Source organism: Salvelinus alpinus, chromosome 13 (genome assembly GCF_045679555.1).
Source record: "Salvelinus alpinus chromosome 13, SLU_Salpinus.1, whole genome shotgun sequence".
Lineage (NCBI taxonomy): Eukaryota > Metazoa > Chordata > Actinopteri > Salmoniformes > Salmonidae > Salvelinus > Salvelinus alpinus.
The window spans coordinates 52,143,386-52,158,097 of NC_092098.1; the positions used below are offsets into that span (position 1 = coordinate 52,143,386).

The 14,712-nt window shown below is 40.2% G+C and overlaps 1 protein-coding gene across 1 annotated transcript; it reads right to left on the minus strand.

The window, feature by feature from the left end:
- Window positions 1-12,884: 12,884 nt before the first annotated feature.
- LOC139536694 (exocyst complex component 3-like) lies at window positions 12,885-13,879 on the minus strand. Its single transcript, XM_071337303.1, has 3 exons — window positions 13,782-13,879; window positions 13,121-13,341; window positions 12,885-13,012 (listed from the first exon to the last, which is right to left on the minus strand). Exons 1-3 carry the CDS (start codon window positions 13,818-13,820, stop codon window positions 13,006-13,008), a joined length of 267 nt encoding a protein of 88 aa, XP_071193404.1. The 5' UTR covers window positions 13,821-13,879; the 3' UTR covers window positions 12,885-13,005.
- Between the last annotated feature and the right edge of the window lie 833 nt (window positions 13,880-14,712).

A 14,712-nucleotide genomic window follows, 5' to 3' on the forward strand; every position in this document is an offset into this window, starting at 1 on the left:
TTATTCTAATATTTATGAAATGCATATTGTTATATATGGTAGCACTTATTTGTTTTTCCTTCGCCATCACCCCTTTCGATGCGTGGAACGGATGTGGGTGGGGCTAGGTCTACATAAGGGTGCAATTTTTTTTTTAACTCACAAAAGCTCAGACGAAGGCCGATACGTAAGCTTATCAAAGATCAGTGATACTATCAAGAGCAGTGTGCGGTTTCCTTTTTCCTTCATCTTGTTCAACTGTTAGTCATACACCTGCAAAATGATTGCTCAGATGTGCGAGTGCCTTTTGAATTTTGAATAAGAGAATTACCGAAATTGAAAAAATCCAGGCATTTATAAATAAAATCCAGTCTTACTTTATCAAACGCCTTTTTAAAATCCGCTATAAATACAATTTCTGGCTTTTTATATGTTTCATTTCTAGTAGTTGTCATATATTATCTCCAATGTATCGGCCATGTAAAAAACCTGTCTGATCAGGATGAACAATACCTGGTAAAACCCTTTTAATTCTGAGTGCATTTCACTAGTATTTTAGCATCACAACATTGAAGTGTAAGAGGCCTCCAGTTTTTTAGATAGACTGGGTCTTTATATTTACCATCTGGGTCTTGTTTTAATAATAGAGAAATCAGACCTTCCTGCTGAGTACCTGACAGACTACAATTTCTACAAGAGTAGTTAAAACAATCTAACAATGGAGTTTTTAGTATATAAAAAAATACTTGATATACCTCTACCGGTATGCCATCAAGCCCTGGGGTTTTTCCAGACTGAAAGGATGAGTAGCCTCAAAGTTCTTCCTCTGTAATTTGGCCTTCACACTGATCTTTCTGTACATTTATTAATTTTCTATTTTTTCTATTATTTTGAAAGAATTCGTTACCATAATCTTCATTCAGTGGGAAAGGATGAGACGGGAAAGAGAACATCTGACAAAAAATATTAGCTTCCTCTTTTAAAATATCATTCGGGGAATCAGAGGACTCCATCTTCAGTAACGAGTTTCTGCAAATTCCTTTTGTTAGCGTTCCTGTATTGGAGATTCAGGAAGAAGTTAGAATTTTTTTCTCCATATTCCATCCTGTTTGCTTTATTTTTGAAATAGATTACATTAGATTGTTCTTGAATAAGTTCCTCAAGTTCTTCCTATAACTTATTTTGTATCTCTGTAGTATTGTTTTTATTGCCATCTACCTGTACTATTAGTTCATGGATTTCCCTTGTTAGTCTTGACTCTTTAGCCAGAAACTGCTTTTTTTGTTATTGATGAATATTGAATTGAATGACCCCTGAAGGTACATCTAAAGGTATCCCAAACAATAAGGGGATTTGCTGAACCTATATTATAAAGGACAAATTCAGTTATAAATTATTTTGTCTTTGTTAAAAATAAGTTGTCCTCCAGTAAACTTTGATTAAATTTCCAATATCCCCGTCCACGTGGAAAACCTAGAAGAGTTATGTGAAGGTCAATTAGATGATGATCTGATCACATTCTGTCTCCAATTAAAACTTTTTGAACCTTTGATGAAAGAGACAAAGTAGTCAAGATGACTAGCTTGATTAAGTCTACTCCATGTATATTTCACTAGGTCGGGGTTTTTTAGTCTCCAAATATCCACTATTTCTAATGTGTCCATAATATTTGGGATTTCCTTAAGGGCACGGTGATGATAGTTTGTAGAGTGATTACCTTTACGGTCCATTGAGGTACTTAACACTGTGTTCATAATGATTAGATCATTTGTTGCCTGTAAGTTCAATAAATTGGTATAAATGTTTTGCGAAGAAGTGTGGATCTTCCTGATTTGGACCATATAGATTAATGAGCCAAATCTCTTTTTCATCAACTTTCATATTTAAAAGGATCCACCTTCCTTGTGAATCATTCCTGACTATTTGCACATTCAGATCGAAATGTTTAATTAATATCATCACACCCTTTGAGTTCCTTTGTCCATGACAGAAAATTATTTCACCACCCGATTCCTTTTTCCACACAACTTTATCTAAGGATGTAGAGTGAGTTTCCTGTAAACAGTAGATGTTATATTCCTTTTCTTTTAGCCATGTAAAGACTGATCTTCTTTTTTTATAATCTGCTAAACCGTTACAATTATAACTGGCTATAGTTATTTCACCCCTTACCATAACTAGATACTATTCTCAGTCTAAATTGACCATAATTAGTGCTTGTAAAGTTACTGCCATCAGAGGTATTATGAAGGTCAAAACTAGAGCTTTCGAATGTCTGATTTACAATTCAAGAAATAGATTCTAGCAATATTTGTTTTATTCCCTTGCCTGTTTGCCTGTGAGCCACAGATGTTAGAAAATTGAGACAAGATATTATGTGTGTGGCAAATCTGAGTAGGTTGATGTGTATGATATTGGATGGGATATAGTGAGAGTGTGTACGATGTCTGTGTAAGAGTAAGACTGTGTGATGTCCACATAAATAATAACTCTGCCAATTTGCATGGTTGAGTGTCATGTGTGTAACATGTAGTGTGTATAGCCTTGATATTCATGATGATAATTGTAATCCATATCGTATCACCGTCATAGTTGCATCATAATTACCTTTAACATCATTGAAAAACACGTCCCAGCATTTACATAGCAACTGACGTTTCACATGATCATGAAAGAGACCTTGCATTACTCTAGAGACGGCTTCACTACAGTACAAATGTATTCCGTTCAATATGTTATTATTCTCCAATGCTCCTATTCTGATATCTCCCCCTTGCTTGTTGTAAACATATATAAACTTGAAGACATATACATAAAAAAGATAGACAAACAATAAATACATTAAATTATAAAACAGTTCTCGACAATAGAGAGAGGGAGAGAAGGGAGAAGAGAGCGAGATCAGGTGTGTGTGTGTGTATGTATAAGCTAAGGATGTTGATATAAGTCATGAAATTAGGAGAAGTAGTTATTTCCAGCAAGTGTATTTATTTGATGGGTTTCGCTTCTGTAGCTAGCTGAGACTGAAGAGGTGAAGGAATGTTTTTTGAATAAAGCACATATCTTCTGACAGTTACACAGCGCCCCCCTGTGGACTGAAGCTGAACTTTACTACAACATATTTAACATGCTGGGAACTCTGTAGATGGCGAGTGGTGGGCTCGATAAACCAGAATTGGAGGAACCTCCATCGTTTAATTGTTTAAATCTCCAGTTTGGGAACATTTTGGCTTCGCAGTCGATTTACAACAGCGATGGACAGAGTTGTGGATACTATTAACATTTAATGTTCTCCACTGCTCAACGAGAATCGCCGAAAGATGGAATTCAAATTATGGAATTAAAAGTGTATGGTACAACAACCAAGAGCCAAAAGGTAGGCTGCTATTTAATAATCTGAACGGTGTTATTTGTAACTGTAGGACAGGAAGAAAGCACATGCAGACTAAATTAGCATAGCTAGCTGGCTAGATTACTCACAGTTGAGTTCAGTCATGGCCGCTAGCATTTCTTAATGAACCAAATCTGAAACGAGGCCAAATCAGGAAGGGCAGTCGCCTTTTAAATCTATCTGATGGCATGTTGCATCTCTTCCTTGCTACCTTTCAGAGCCAAGGAGGAGGACAGATGAGAACAGCAGGCCAGTGGAGCACTTAGAACAGCAGCAGCCAGGGGCAAATGGTAGGGAAGAGGAAGATTTAGGTGACCACAGGCCCAAAACAAGTTAAGCTACCTCAGTATCCCCTTGGCCATTCTGGATGGCAAAACTAAGAGACCCACCAGACAAGACACAGAGATGGATGGCAACAGAATAGTAGATGATGGAGGGAGACAACACAGAGACCGCAACACATCAATAGGAGAGAGAGACACCAGAAGAACATAACAGGCCATAACGGAAGAGGATGGACAAAGAGACCGTAACAAGCAAGAACCTGAGACGGTAACAGACAAGACACAGAGAAAGTGGCAGATGGAGAGGGAGAACAGAGGTGGGTTGAACACAGTAGACTATCACTTTAAGCTGCTCTATAGATTCTAATTAGTGAAACAGTAAAGGATTTGCAGGTGAAAAAGTCTGTGAAATCACAATTGTTTACTTTTACACTTTACAACCAGGACAGATTAGAGAGGAGGGTAGAGAAGAGAGACAGCAACAGACGACAGAGAAAGTGATGGTGGTCTACTGTGTGCTCACCCTTCTGCCTATTACTTAAAGCTGCTGTATGGATTCTAATTACTGCACTGTGTGTGTTTGGATACTATGAGATTCTTTAATCAGTTTGGCTCATTGAACAAGTCAGTCTGTTTGAAGTTGTTGAGGGTTTTTTGGCAATACACTGTCGATCAAAAATGTAATCATATCAAATTGTATTTGTCACATGCACTGAATACAACAGGTATTCAACCTTACCATGAAATGCTTACTTACGAGCCCTCAACCAACAATGCAGAGTTTTTTTTAAAGTACAACATTTGCTAAATAAACTAAAGTAAAAAGAGACATTTCTAGACAAGAGACCCACAGTAGTGACTGTAATTGAGTACTGTCAGTGTCTGCTGTGGCAGGTGGGAAGGTGCAAGTTATCTAATCTCTCTGTGTTCATCTCAAAGTGCACCATATTCATGCATTTAGCTGTTGAAATTCATTTTTGGGGGGGCAGGGGAGAAGTGAGGGGACACTGTTCTAGCAGGGGGAACACCATTTGAGGGCTTTCACCATTTTAAAGTAGTTGCTATGGATTAAGGAAGAATCAGCAGGAGGGGTCAGCCAATTAATTTATTTGGAACAAAGGTTCTATTGACCTGAAAGAAGCTCCAGATAGAACCCATTTCCAGACTGGTTCAAATGGGGCTATAGAGCAGTCTTTACTTCTGAGCCTAGGAGGTGGAGGTTTTCTAACTATGGGTTGACACCTAGAATATTTACTTTGAGTTCAATATTTACCTTTAATTAGTTATTTGAATAAAACCATGTCTACGTATAGAAATATTTACACATGTACACGTTGGAGTATAATTTTCACAATAAACGTTCTTTGGTCATTCTCTTTAATGCCTAAACTAAAACACGTTCAACGGCTCTATCAAACAAGGACAACCATATCTACACCCACAAGAATATACAGTGTGATCAGTATAACATAGAGCCTTATAGTGTGATCAGTATAACATAGAGCCTTATAGTGTGATCAGTATAACATAGAGCCTTATAGTGTGATCAGTATCACATAGAGCCTTATAGTGTGATCAGTATCACATAGAGCCTTATAGTGTGATCAGTATCACATAGAGCCTTATAGTGTGATCAGTATAACATAGAGCCTTATAGTGTGATCAGTATAACATAGAGCCTTATAGTGTGATCAGTATAACATAGAGCCTTATAGTGTGAACAGTATAACATAGAGCCTTATAGTGTGAACAGTATAACATAGAGCCTTATAGTGTGAACAGTATAACATAGAGCCTTATAGTGTGAACAGTATAACATAGAGCCTTATAGTGTGAACAGTATAACATAGAGCCGGATTAAGAAATCATAGGCCCAGGGCTTAATAATAAATGATGCACACTGACTCACCTAATGATGGAGATGAAGCCATAGGCTACCCACAGTGATGAAGCCATAGGCTACCCACGGTGATGGCCATTGTGCTTGCTGTGGCATTAGTCCATCTCAAGATGAGCGACTTTGAAAAACATTGCTGCTGTGAGCTAGAAATTAGGAGTTGAGATTTATTTATTTATTTTTTAAAAAAAATAGCATTGATTCTACATACAGATTAGTCTTCTCTTTTCAGCAGTAGGCATTTGCTTTCCAAACTATACATTTTTCCCAGGATTGTATTTTGAAAGCTGCAAAAGGCAACCAGCCATAGAAATGTACTGAACAAAAATATAAACACAACATGAAACAATGTCAGACTTTACTGAGTTACAGTTCATATAAGGAAATCAGTCAACTGAAATAAATACATTTGGCTCTAATCTATGGATTTCACATGACTGGAATACCTTATAGTGTGATCAGTATCACATAGAGCCTTATAGTTGTCTTATCGGCTGCTATCTGAATAAGTATATCGGACAATTATTATTATTATTATTATTATTTTATTTTTTTCTTGGGCCACTATATCTATTTTGCCAATTTGGATTGATCCCCTCTACCACACGGAACCCCACTAACCTACCGACGGAAACGCACGAGGTATCTACAATTAGACCTCCATCCTATGCTATCTTGCTACCGATAGCCTCTACCCGGCCTACTGTCTGGATCGCCGTGACCCCAACCAACCTCTACTCACTGGACCCTTATTGATCACTCGATTAAGCATGCCTCTCCTTAATGTAAATATGCCTTGTCCATTGTTGTTCTGGTTAGTGTTTATTGGCTTATTTCACTGTAGAGACTCTAGCCCTGCTCACTATACCATATCCAACCTCTCAGTTCCACCACCCACATATGCGATGACATCACCTGGTTTCAATGATGTTTCTAGAGACAATATCTCTCTCATCATCACTCAATACCTAGGTTTACCTCCACTGTATTCACATCCTACCATACCTTTGTCTGTACATTATTCCTTTAAGCTATTTTATCGCCCCCAGAAACTTCCTTTTACTCTCTGCTCTAGTAGCTCTAGACGACCAATTCTCATAGCTTTTAGCCGTACCCTTATCCTACTCCTCCTCTGTTCCTCTGGTGATGTAGAGGTGAATCCAGGCCCTGCAGTACCTAGCTCCACTCCTATTCCCCAGGCGCTCTCTTTTGATGACTTCTGTAACCGTAATAGCCTTGGCTTCATGCATGTTAACATTAGAAGCCTCCTCCCTAAGTTTGTTTTGTTCACTGCTTTAGCACACTCTGCCAACCCGGATGTTTTAGCCGTGTCTGAATCCTGGCTTAGAAAGACCACCAAAAATTCAGACATTTTCATCCCCAATTACAAGATTTTCAGACAAGATAGAACGGCCAAAGGGGGCGGTGTTGCAATCTACTGCAAAGATTGCCTGCAGAGTTCTGTTTTACTATCCAGGTCTGTTCCCAAACAATTTGAACTTCTACTTTTAAAAATCCACCTCTCTAAAAACAAGTCTCTCACCGTTGCCGCCTGCTATAGACCACCCTCTGCCCCCAGCTGTGCTCTGGACACTATATGTGAACTGATTGCCCCCCATCTATCTTCAGAGCTCGTGCTGCTAGGCGACCTAAATTTGAACATGCTCAACACCCCAGCCACCCTACAATCTAAGCTTGATGCCCTCAATCTCACACAAATTATCAATGAACCTACCAGGTACCACCCCAATTCCGTAAACATGGGTACCCTCATAGATATCATCCTAACAAACTTGCCCTCCAAATACACCTCTGCTGTTTTCAACCAAGATCTCAGCGATCACTGCCTCATTGCCTGCATCCGTAATGGGTCAGCGGTCAAACGACCTCCACTCATCACTGTCAAACGCTCCCTGAAACACTTCAGCGAGCAGGCCTTTCTAATCGACCTGGCCGGGGTATCCTGGAAGGATATTGATCTCATCCCGTCAGTAGAGGATGCCTGGACATTTTTTTAAAATGCCTTCCTCACCATCTTGAATAAGCATGCCCCATTCAAGAAATTTAGAACCAGGAACAGATATAGCCCTTGGTTCTCTCCTGACCTGACTGCCCTTAACCAACAGAAAAACATCCTATGGCGTTCTGCATTAGCATCGAACAGCCCCCGTGATATGCAACTTTTCAGGGAAGCCAGAAACCAATATACACAGGCAGTTAGAACAGCCAAGGCTAGCTTTTTCAAGCAGAAATTTGCTTCCTGCAACACAAATTCAAAAAAGTTCTGGGACACCGTAAAGTCCATGGAGAATAAGAACACCTCCTCCCAGCTTCCAACCGCTCTGAAGATAGGAAACACTGTCACCACCGACAAATCCACTATAATTGAGAATTTCAATAAGCATTTTTCTACGGCTGGCCATGCTTTCCACCTGGCTACCCCTACCCCGGACAACAGCACTGCCCTCCCCTCTGCTACTCGCCCAAGCCTTCCCCATTTCTCTTTCTCCCAAATACAGTCAGCTGATGTTCTAAAAGAGCTGCAAAATCTGGACCCTTACAAATCAGCCGGGCTAGATAATCTGGACCCTTTCTTTCTAAAACTATCTGCTGAAATTGTGGCCACCCCTATTACTAGCCTCTTCAACCTCTCTTTCGTGTCGTCTGAGATTCCCAAAGATTGGAAAGCAGCTGCGGTTATCCCCCTCTTCAAAGGGGGGGACACTCTTGACCCTAACAGCTACAGACCTATATCTATCCTACCCTGCCTTTCTAAGGTCTTCGAAAGCCAAGTCAACAAACAGATTACCGACCATTTCGAATCCCACCATACCTTCTCCGCTATGCAATCTGGTTTCAGAGCTGGTCATGGGTGCACCTCAGCCACGCTCAAGGTCATAAACGATATCTTAACCGCCATCGATAGGAAACAATACTGTGCAGCCGTATTCATTGACCTGGCCAAGGCTTTTGACTCTGTCAATCACCACATCCTCATCGGCAGACTCGACAGCCTTGGTTTCTCTAATGATTGCCTCGCCTGGTTCACCAACTACTTCTCTGATCGAGTTCAGTGTGTCAAATCGGAGGGTCTGTTGTCCGGGCCTCTGGCAGTCTCTATGGGGGTGCCACAGGGTTCAATTCTTGGACCGACTCTCTTCTCTGTATACATCAATGATGTCGCTCTTGCTGCTGGTGATTCTCTGATCCACCTCTACGCAGACGACACTATTCTGTATACTTCTGGCCCTTCTTTTGACACTGTGTTAACAACCCTCCAGGCGAGCTTCAATGCCATACAACTCTCCTTCCGTGGCCTCCAATTGCTCTTAAATACAAGTAAAACTAAATGCATGCTCTTCAACCGATCGCTGCCTGCACCTGCCCGCCTGTCCAACATCACTACTCTGGACGGCTCTGACTTAGAATATGTGGACAACTACAAATACCTAGGTGTCTGGTTAGACTGTAAACTCTCCTTCCAGACTCACATCAAACATCTCCAATCCAAAGTCAAATCTAGAATTGGCTTCCTATTCCGCAACAAAGCATCCTTTACTCATGCTGCCAAACATACCCTTGTAAAACTGACCATCCTACCAATCCTCGACTTCGGTGATGTCATTTACAAAATAGCCTCCAAAACCCTACTCAATAAATTGGATGCAGTCTATCACAGTGCCATCCGTTTTGTCACCAAAGCCCCATATACTACCCACCACTGCGACCTGTACACTCTCGTTGGCTGGCCCTCGCTTCATACTCGTCGCCAAACCCACTGGTTCCAGGTCATCTACAAGACCCTGCTAGGTAAAGTCCCCCCTTATCTCAGCTCGCTGGTCACCATAGCAGCACCTACCTGTAGCACGCGCTCCAGCAGGTATATCTCTCTAGTCACCCCCAAAACCAATTCTTCCTTTGGACGCCTCTCCTTCCAGTTCTCTGCTGCCAATGACTGGAACGAACTACAAAAATCTCTGAAACTGGAAACACTTATCTCCCTCACTAGCTTTAAGCACCAGCTGTCAGAGCAGCTCATAGATTACTGCACCTGTACATAGCCCATCTATAATTTAGCCCAAACAACTACCTCTTTACCTACTGTATTTATTTATTTATTTATTTTGCTCCTTTGCACCCCATTATTTCTGTCTCTACTTTGCGCTTTCTTCCACTGCAAACCAACCATTCCAGTGTTTTTAGTTTTTATTTACTTGCTGTGTTGTATTCACTTCGCCTCCATGGCCTTTTTATATTTTTATTTATTTATACATATATTTGTTTGCCTTCACCTCCCTTATCTCACCTCACTTGCTCACATTGTATATAGACTTATTTTTTTCACTGTATTATTGACTATATGTTTGTTTTACTCCATGTGTAACTATGTGTTGTTGTATGTGTCGAACTGCTTTGCTTTATCTTGGCCAGGTCGCAATTGTAAATGAGAACGTGTTCTCAATTTGCCTACCTGGTTAAATAAAGGTTAAATTAAAAAAAAAAAAAAATAGTGTGATCAGTATCACATAGAGCCTTATAGTGTGATCAGTATAACATAGAGCCTTATAGTGTGATCAGTATAACATAGAGCCTTATAGTGTGAACAGTATCACATAGAGCCTTATAGTGTGATCAGTATCACATAGAGCCTTATAGTGTGATCAGTATAACATAGAGCCTTATAGTGTGATCAGTATCACATAGAGCCTTATAGTGTGATCAGTATCACATAGAGCCTTATAGTGTGATCAGTATCACATAGAGTCTTATAGTGTGATCAGTAGAGTCTTATAGTGTGATCAGTATCACATAGAGCCTTATAGTGTGATCAGTATCACATAGAGCCTTATAGTGTGATCAGTATCACATAGAGCCTTATAGTGTGATCAGTATCACATAGAGCCTTATAGTGTGATCAGTATCACATAGAGCCTTATAGTGTGATCAGTAGAGTCTTATAGTGTGATCAGTATCACATAGAGTCTTATAGTGTGATCAGTTTAACATAGAGCCTTATAGTGTGATCAGTATAACATAGAGCCTTATAGTGTGATCAGTATAACATAGAGCCTTATAGTGTGATCAGTATCACATAGAGCCTTATAGTGTGATCAGTATAACATAGAGCCTTATAGTGTGATCAGTATAACATAGAGCCTTATAGTGTGAACAGTATAACATAGACCCTTATAGTGTGAACAGTATAACATAGAGCCTTATAGTGTGAACAGTATAACATAGAGCCTTATAGTGTGAACAGTATAACATAGAGCCTTATAGTGTGAACAGTATAACATAGAGCCTTATAGTGTGAACAGTATCACATGGAGCCGTAGCGAAATGCCACAAAGCAGGACTACATGTACTTTTAGATCTCACTAGCCTGTGGTGATTTTAGTTGGAGTCATGGGTGAACAGGGAGTACAGGAGGGGGCTGAGCATGCTGAGTGGTGATTTTAGCATGTAAATGTTGGTGGGGAAACTCAAACACATTTTTTTTATGCATGCCAGCAAAACCAACACACAACACTAAACAATACATGAATTGTGCTATATTGGTGACAAATGGTTCCCACAAACTGTTAGGGCCTACATAAAGCTGTCCCAACAGCAGAGCTTTCTTTTCAGCACCATGGAGTGAATCCTTACCACTACTGCTCCTGGTTATCAGTGGAGCCTTGTCTGGCAGTGAAACCGTTCATTCAGCCTCATTTACTGCCTTTAAAAAAACATAGCTGATATGGCTGACTTGCTTAAACAAATGTGATTTCTACTAACAATTGAGATGTACAAACTATGGCATAAGGGAACAATGAGCGGATAAGAGGCAATCCAAAATGTTGATTAAGACACTAATGAGCGAGCTAAAACGGACGTAGTCAATATAACTATTGGTTCAGCACTTTTGAAATGTACAGCGACAGAATCCAGAACATGGGCCGTTTTTACAGTATTCTCCCTGCACACCAAGTTATTTATTAGGGTAAATAAAGGGGGCATATAAGCAGACGATGAAAGCTCTAGCAATATTCGAGGATGCCATTTCTCTAAAACAGACTATAGGCTACATGTACATGAGCTCGTTTTTTTCCAAGTTCCCAGTTGTCTTGAACTCACTGAAGTCAGAGATTTCCCAGTTCCTAGTTTCCAGTTGTTTTAAACGCGGCAGAAATCATGCTGGATTGACAGCATGGCCAATGTATTCAACCTTTTCCGGCCCATGGTGTTCCATGTGAATGTTTATCCTTTTAAGCTTCGAAAAGAGACCATTAAACCCAGACTTGGACTACACACCCTCTCCACTGAATAGCAGGCTGGTGATTGCTTAGCCACGCTTGCAGTTAGCCACTCATTTCTTTGTTTATGTCCGATGGCTGATGAGCACCGATACGTTTTATCTATAATTTCTCATCATATGACAAGGATTGAAAAGGATTTGCCTAGGAGATTGTTGACTTGATTCATGATGATGACTGCTTGTCTAGCTTGTTAGCTAAGATTTTGAAAGTATGATGTTGACATGATCAGTTCAATCAAAGTTGCTGTAGATATAATGTGATTTGACGTCATTTTATATGTGGCCAATGACCTTGAACACTTCTAATGTAAATCTATGGCAGCACACACCAGGACATTTTGCGGTGATGTAGTGTCCGCATTGGTGACAGAACAATGAGCCAATCACAGGGCAAATAGAGAACACTACCAACCCCTACGCTCCGTATTTTCCCCTGGCTACCTCACCACCACCGAAAGCACTGAGCTAGGCTGAAACACCTGCATTTTGGAGCTGCCTTACTCAAGAAAGCAAACAAAAGACCATGTTTGTTTGATTGTTTGCAAGCTGATACGTGACACTTATTAATGCAAAAATAACATGCAAAACAGGCAACAATAACAACAACAGCCGTACAGTAGAACATATGGCTCAAAGTTATCAGAGTAACATGAAGTTATTAGTAGTAATTACCTATTATTACACAGCATGTAAAATCCCCAATAAAACCCTGTAACTATTTAGATGCCTGCACAACATTCAGACTTTCGTGTTCCTGTCGACAATAAAAAGTATTTAGAAACACACAGCTTCTCCCTTCAGACGACAACAACACTCTGACCTGAGTGGGCGGGTGCAGTGTCCAGATCAGCATTTCTGATTGGTTGGGGATGGCAGGGCTATGATGGATGAGGGATAACTAAGGTAGGCTGAGCAGCCAAACTAACGGGACTGAAGGGAAACTGAAGGGACTGTGAGGGGAAGTTAGGTAGAGAGGAGCAGGATGGCCTTCTTTACAGTTACAGTACATACAGAGACATACACCCATGAACAGAAAATCTATAATTTATTGGTGGTTCCCGTGTAATGCAGGCAGTCTGAGCACTCCAGGTTCATCAGCTTGTAGTGGGCCCTCCAGCAGTTTGGCTCTATCATTAACAGAGTGTCTGCCACCATCTCAGGCACTACATAGGAAGGGAGGAGAAATATTAACACACAAATACATTGTAAGTTTAGTGTCACATCAAATGCATTGCAAGCCAACAATAAATTCCCAGTCAAGTGACATGTACCTGAACATATATTCTTCATGTTTCTTCACTTCTGAGGCTAGCTGACTGTGTTGCATCCCAGCATATTTTACATCCTTCAGGATCTCAATGGTGTTGATGCTTTTCCTCCAGTCATTGCTGACTTCTGTCAGGGAGTTCTGGATGTCCTTCCCGTCCCCCAGGGCATTGTGGAGCTGACGGAGGCTTGAACGGACCTTGTCTAACTGGGAATGGATTGCAGCCTGGAGAGTGGTGACAGACAATTGTACATTGTTTAGATAGGGTTTTACATGAATCAAAGGGCACTACAGAATGCAGCCAATGTCAAAACTAAATAAATGATTTTCTAACTTCAGTCGTGCTTCTACTAAAACTCCAGATCTAACTGGTTGATCAATAAATAATTTATGGATTTATGTCAGTTACTAGGTCTTAGCATGTGAACAATTCCTTTTATAATGATTATGCTAGTTAGCTAGCTAGCTATGGCTCCATACAGAATCAAGCTAACGTTAGCCAAATAGTTTGCAAAATAACTTTACCTAATCGATTTTGGTAGCTAGTGTCAGACTACAACGTTAGAGTTACAAACGCTTAATAACAATGACTTTGACAAAAATGTATTACATAGAAGAAAAAAAGCTTGCTACCTAGCCATAAAAGAAAGACATTTAGACTTAACTGCTATGACAGCTAACAGCTGGGATTCATTGGTGGACATTGCCCAATCAGTCTCATTGATAAACTGGTCACACACGTTGTGATTGAGAGGTAGTTGAACCAGACAACACAGCCTATGTGAGCTGTCAGCAACCAACCAGTGTAGAATAAGCTGGTCTATGAAAACCTCATCTTATTGGTTAGAAGAAACAGATCCCACCCCCCTGATCTTCTGCTCTCTCTCTGATTGCTTGCAATTCCCTGTTTGCACTGGTTTGCACATCTCTTTTTGTCATGGTAGGGTGCTAAAGTACTGCCAAAAGTCTTAGCACGCAAAATGTACATGTGCAGGTGTACAGATGCAATTATTGCTTGCAAATATTAACTTAACAGTTTGCGAATGCGATTACAACTACAAATTCGTTTTTTTTTCATTTTCACAACTCATCAGTTACACGTTTGAGAATGTGTTTACAACTACAGTTTATTCTTTCATGTGTACAACTCATCAGTTACACACTTGGAAATTGTGTTTACAAATACAGATTATTCTGTCATGTTCACAATTTATCAGTTGTGCAATGTGTTGACAACTACAAATCTATTCTACATGCTCAAATCATTAGGTCATTGATTTACCTCCATAGACAACGCACTCTTTCTCCGACTTGTGTGGAGGTAAGAAATTTTAACATGTATCTGATTAAAAACATTAATCTAGCCTCCTGAATTTTAAACAATGCAACAGCTTGTTGCCACTCACAAGGCTATGCCTCTTGAGTCACTTTCATAATTTTTTACATATCTTGCATTACTCATCTCATATGTATATACTGTATTCTATATGATATATTGCATCTTCGCCTATGGGGCGGCAGCGTAGCCTAGTGGTTAGAGCGTTGGACTAGTAACCGAAAGGTTGCGAGATCGAATCCCCGAGCTGACAAGGTACA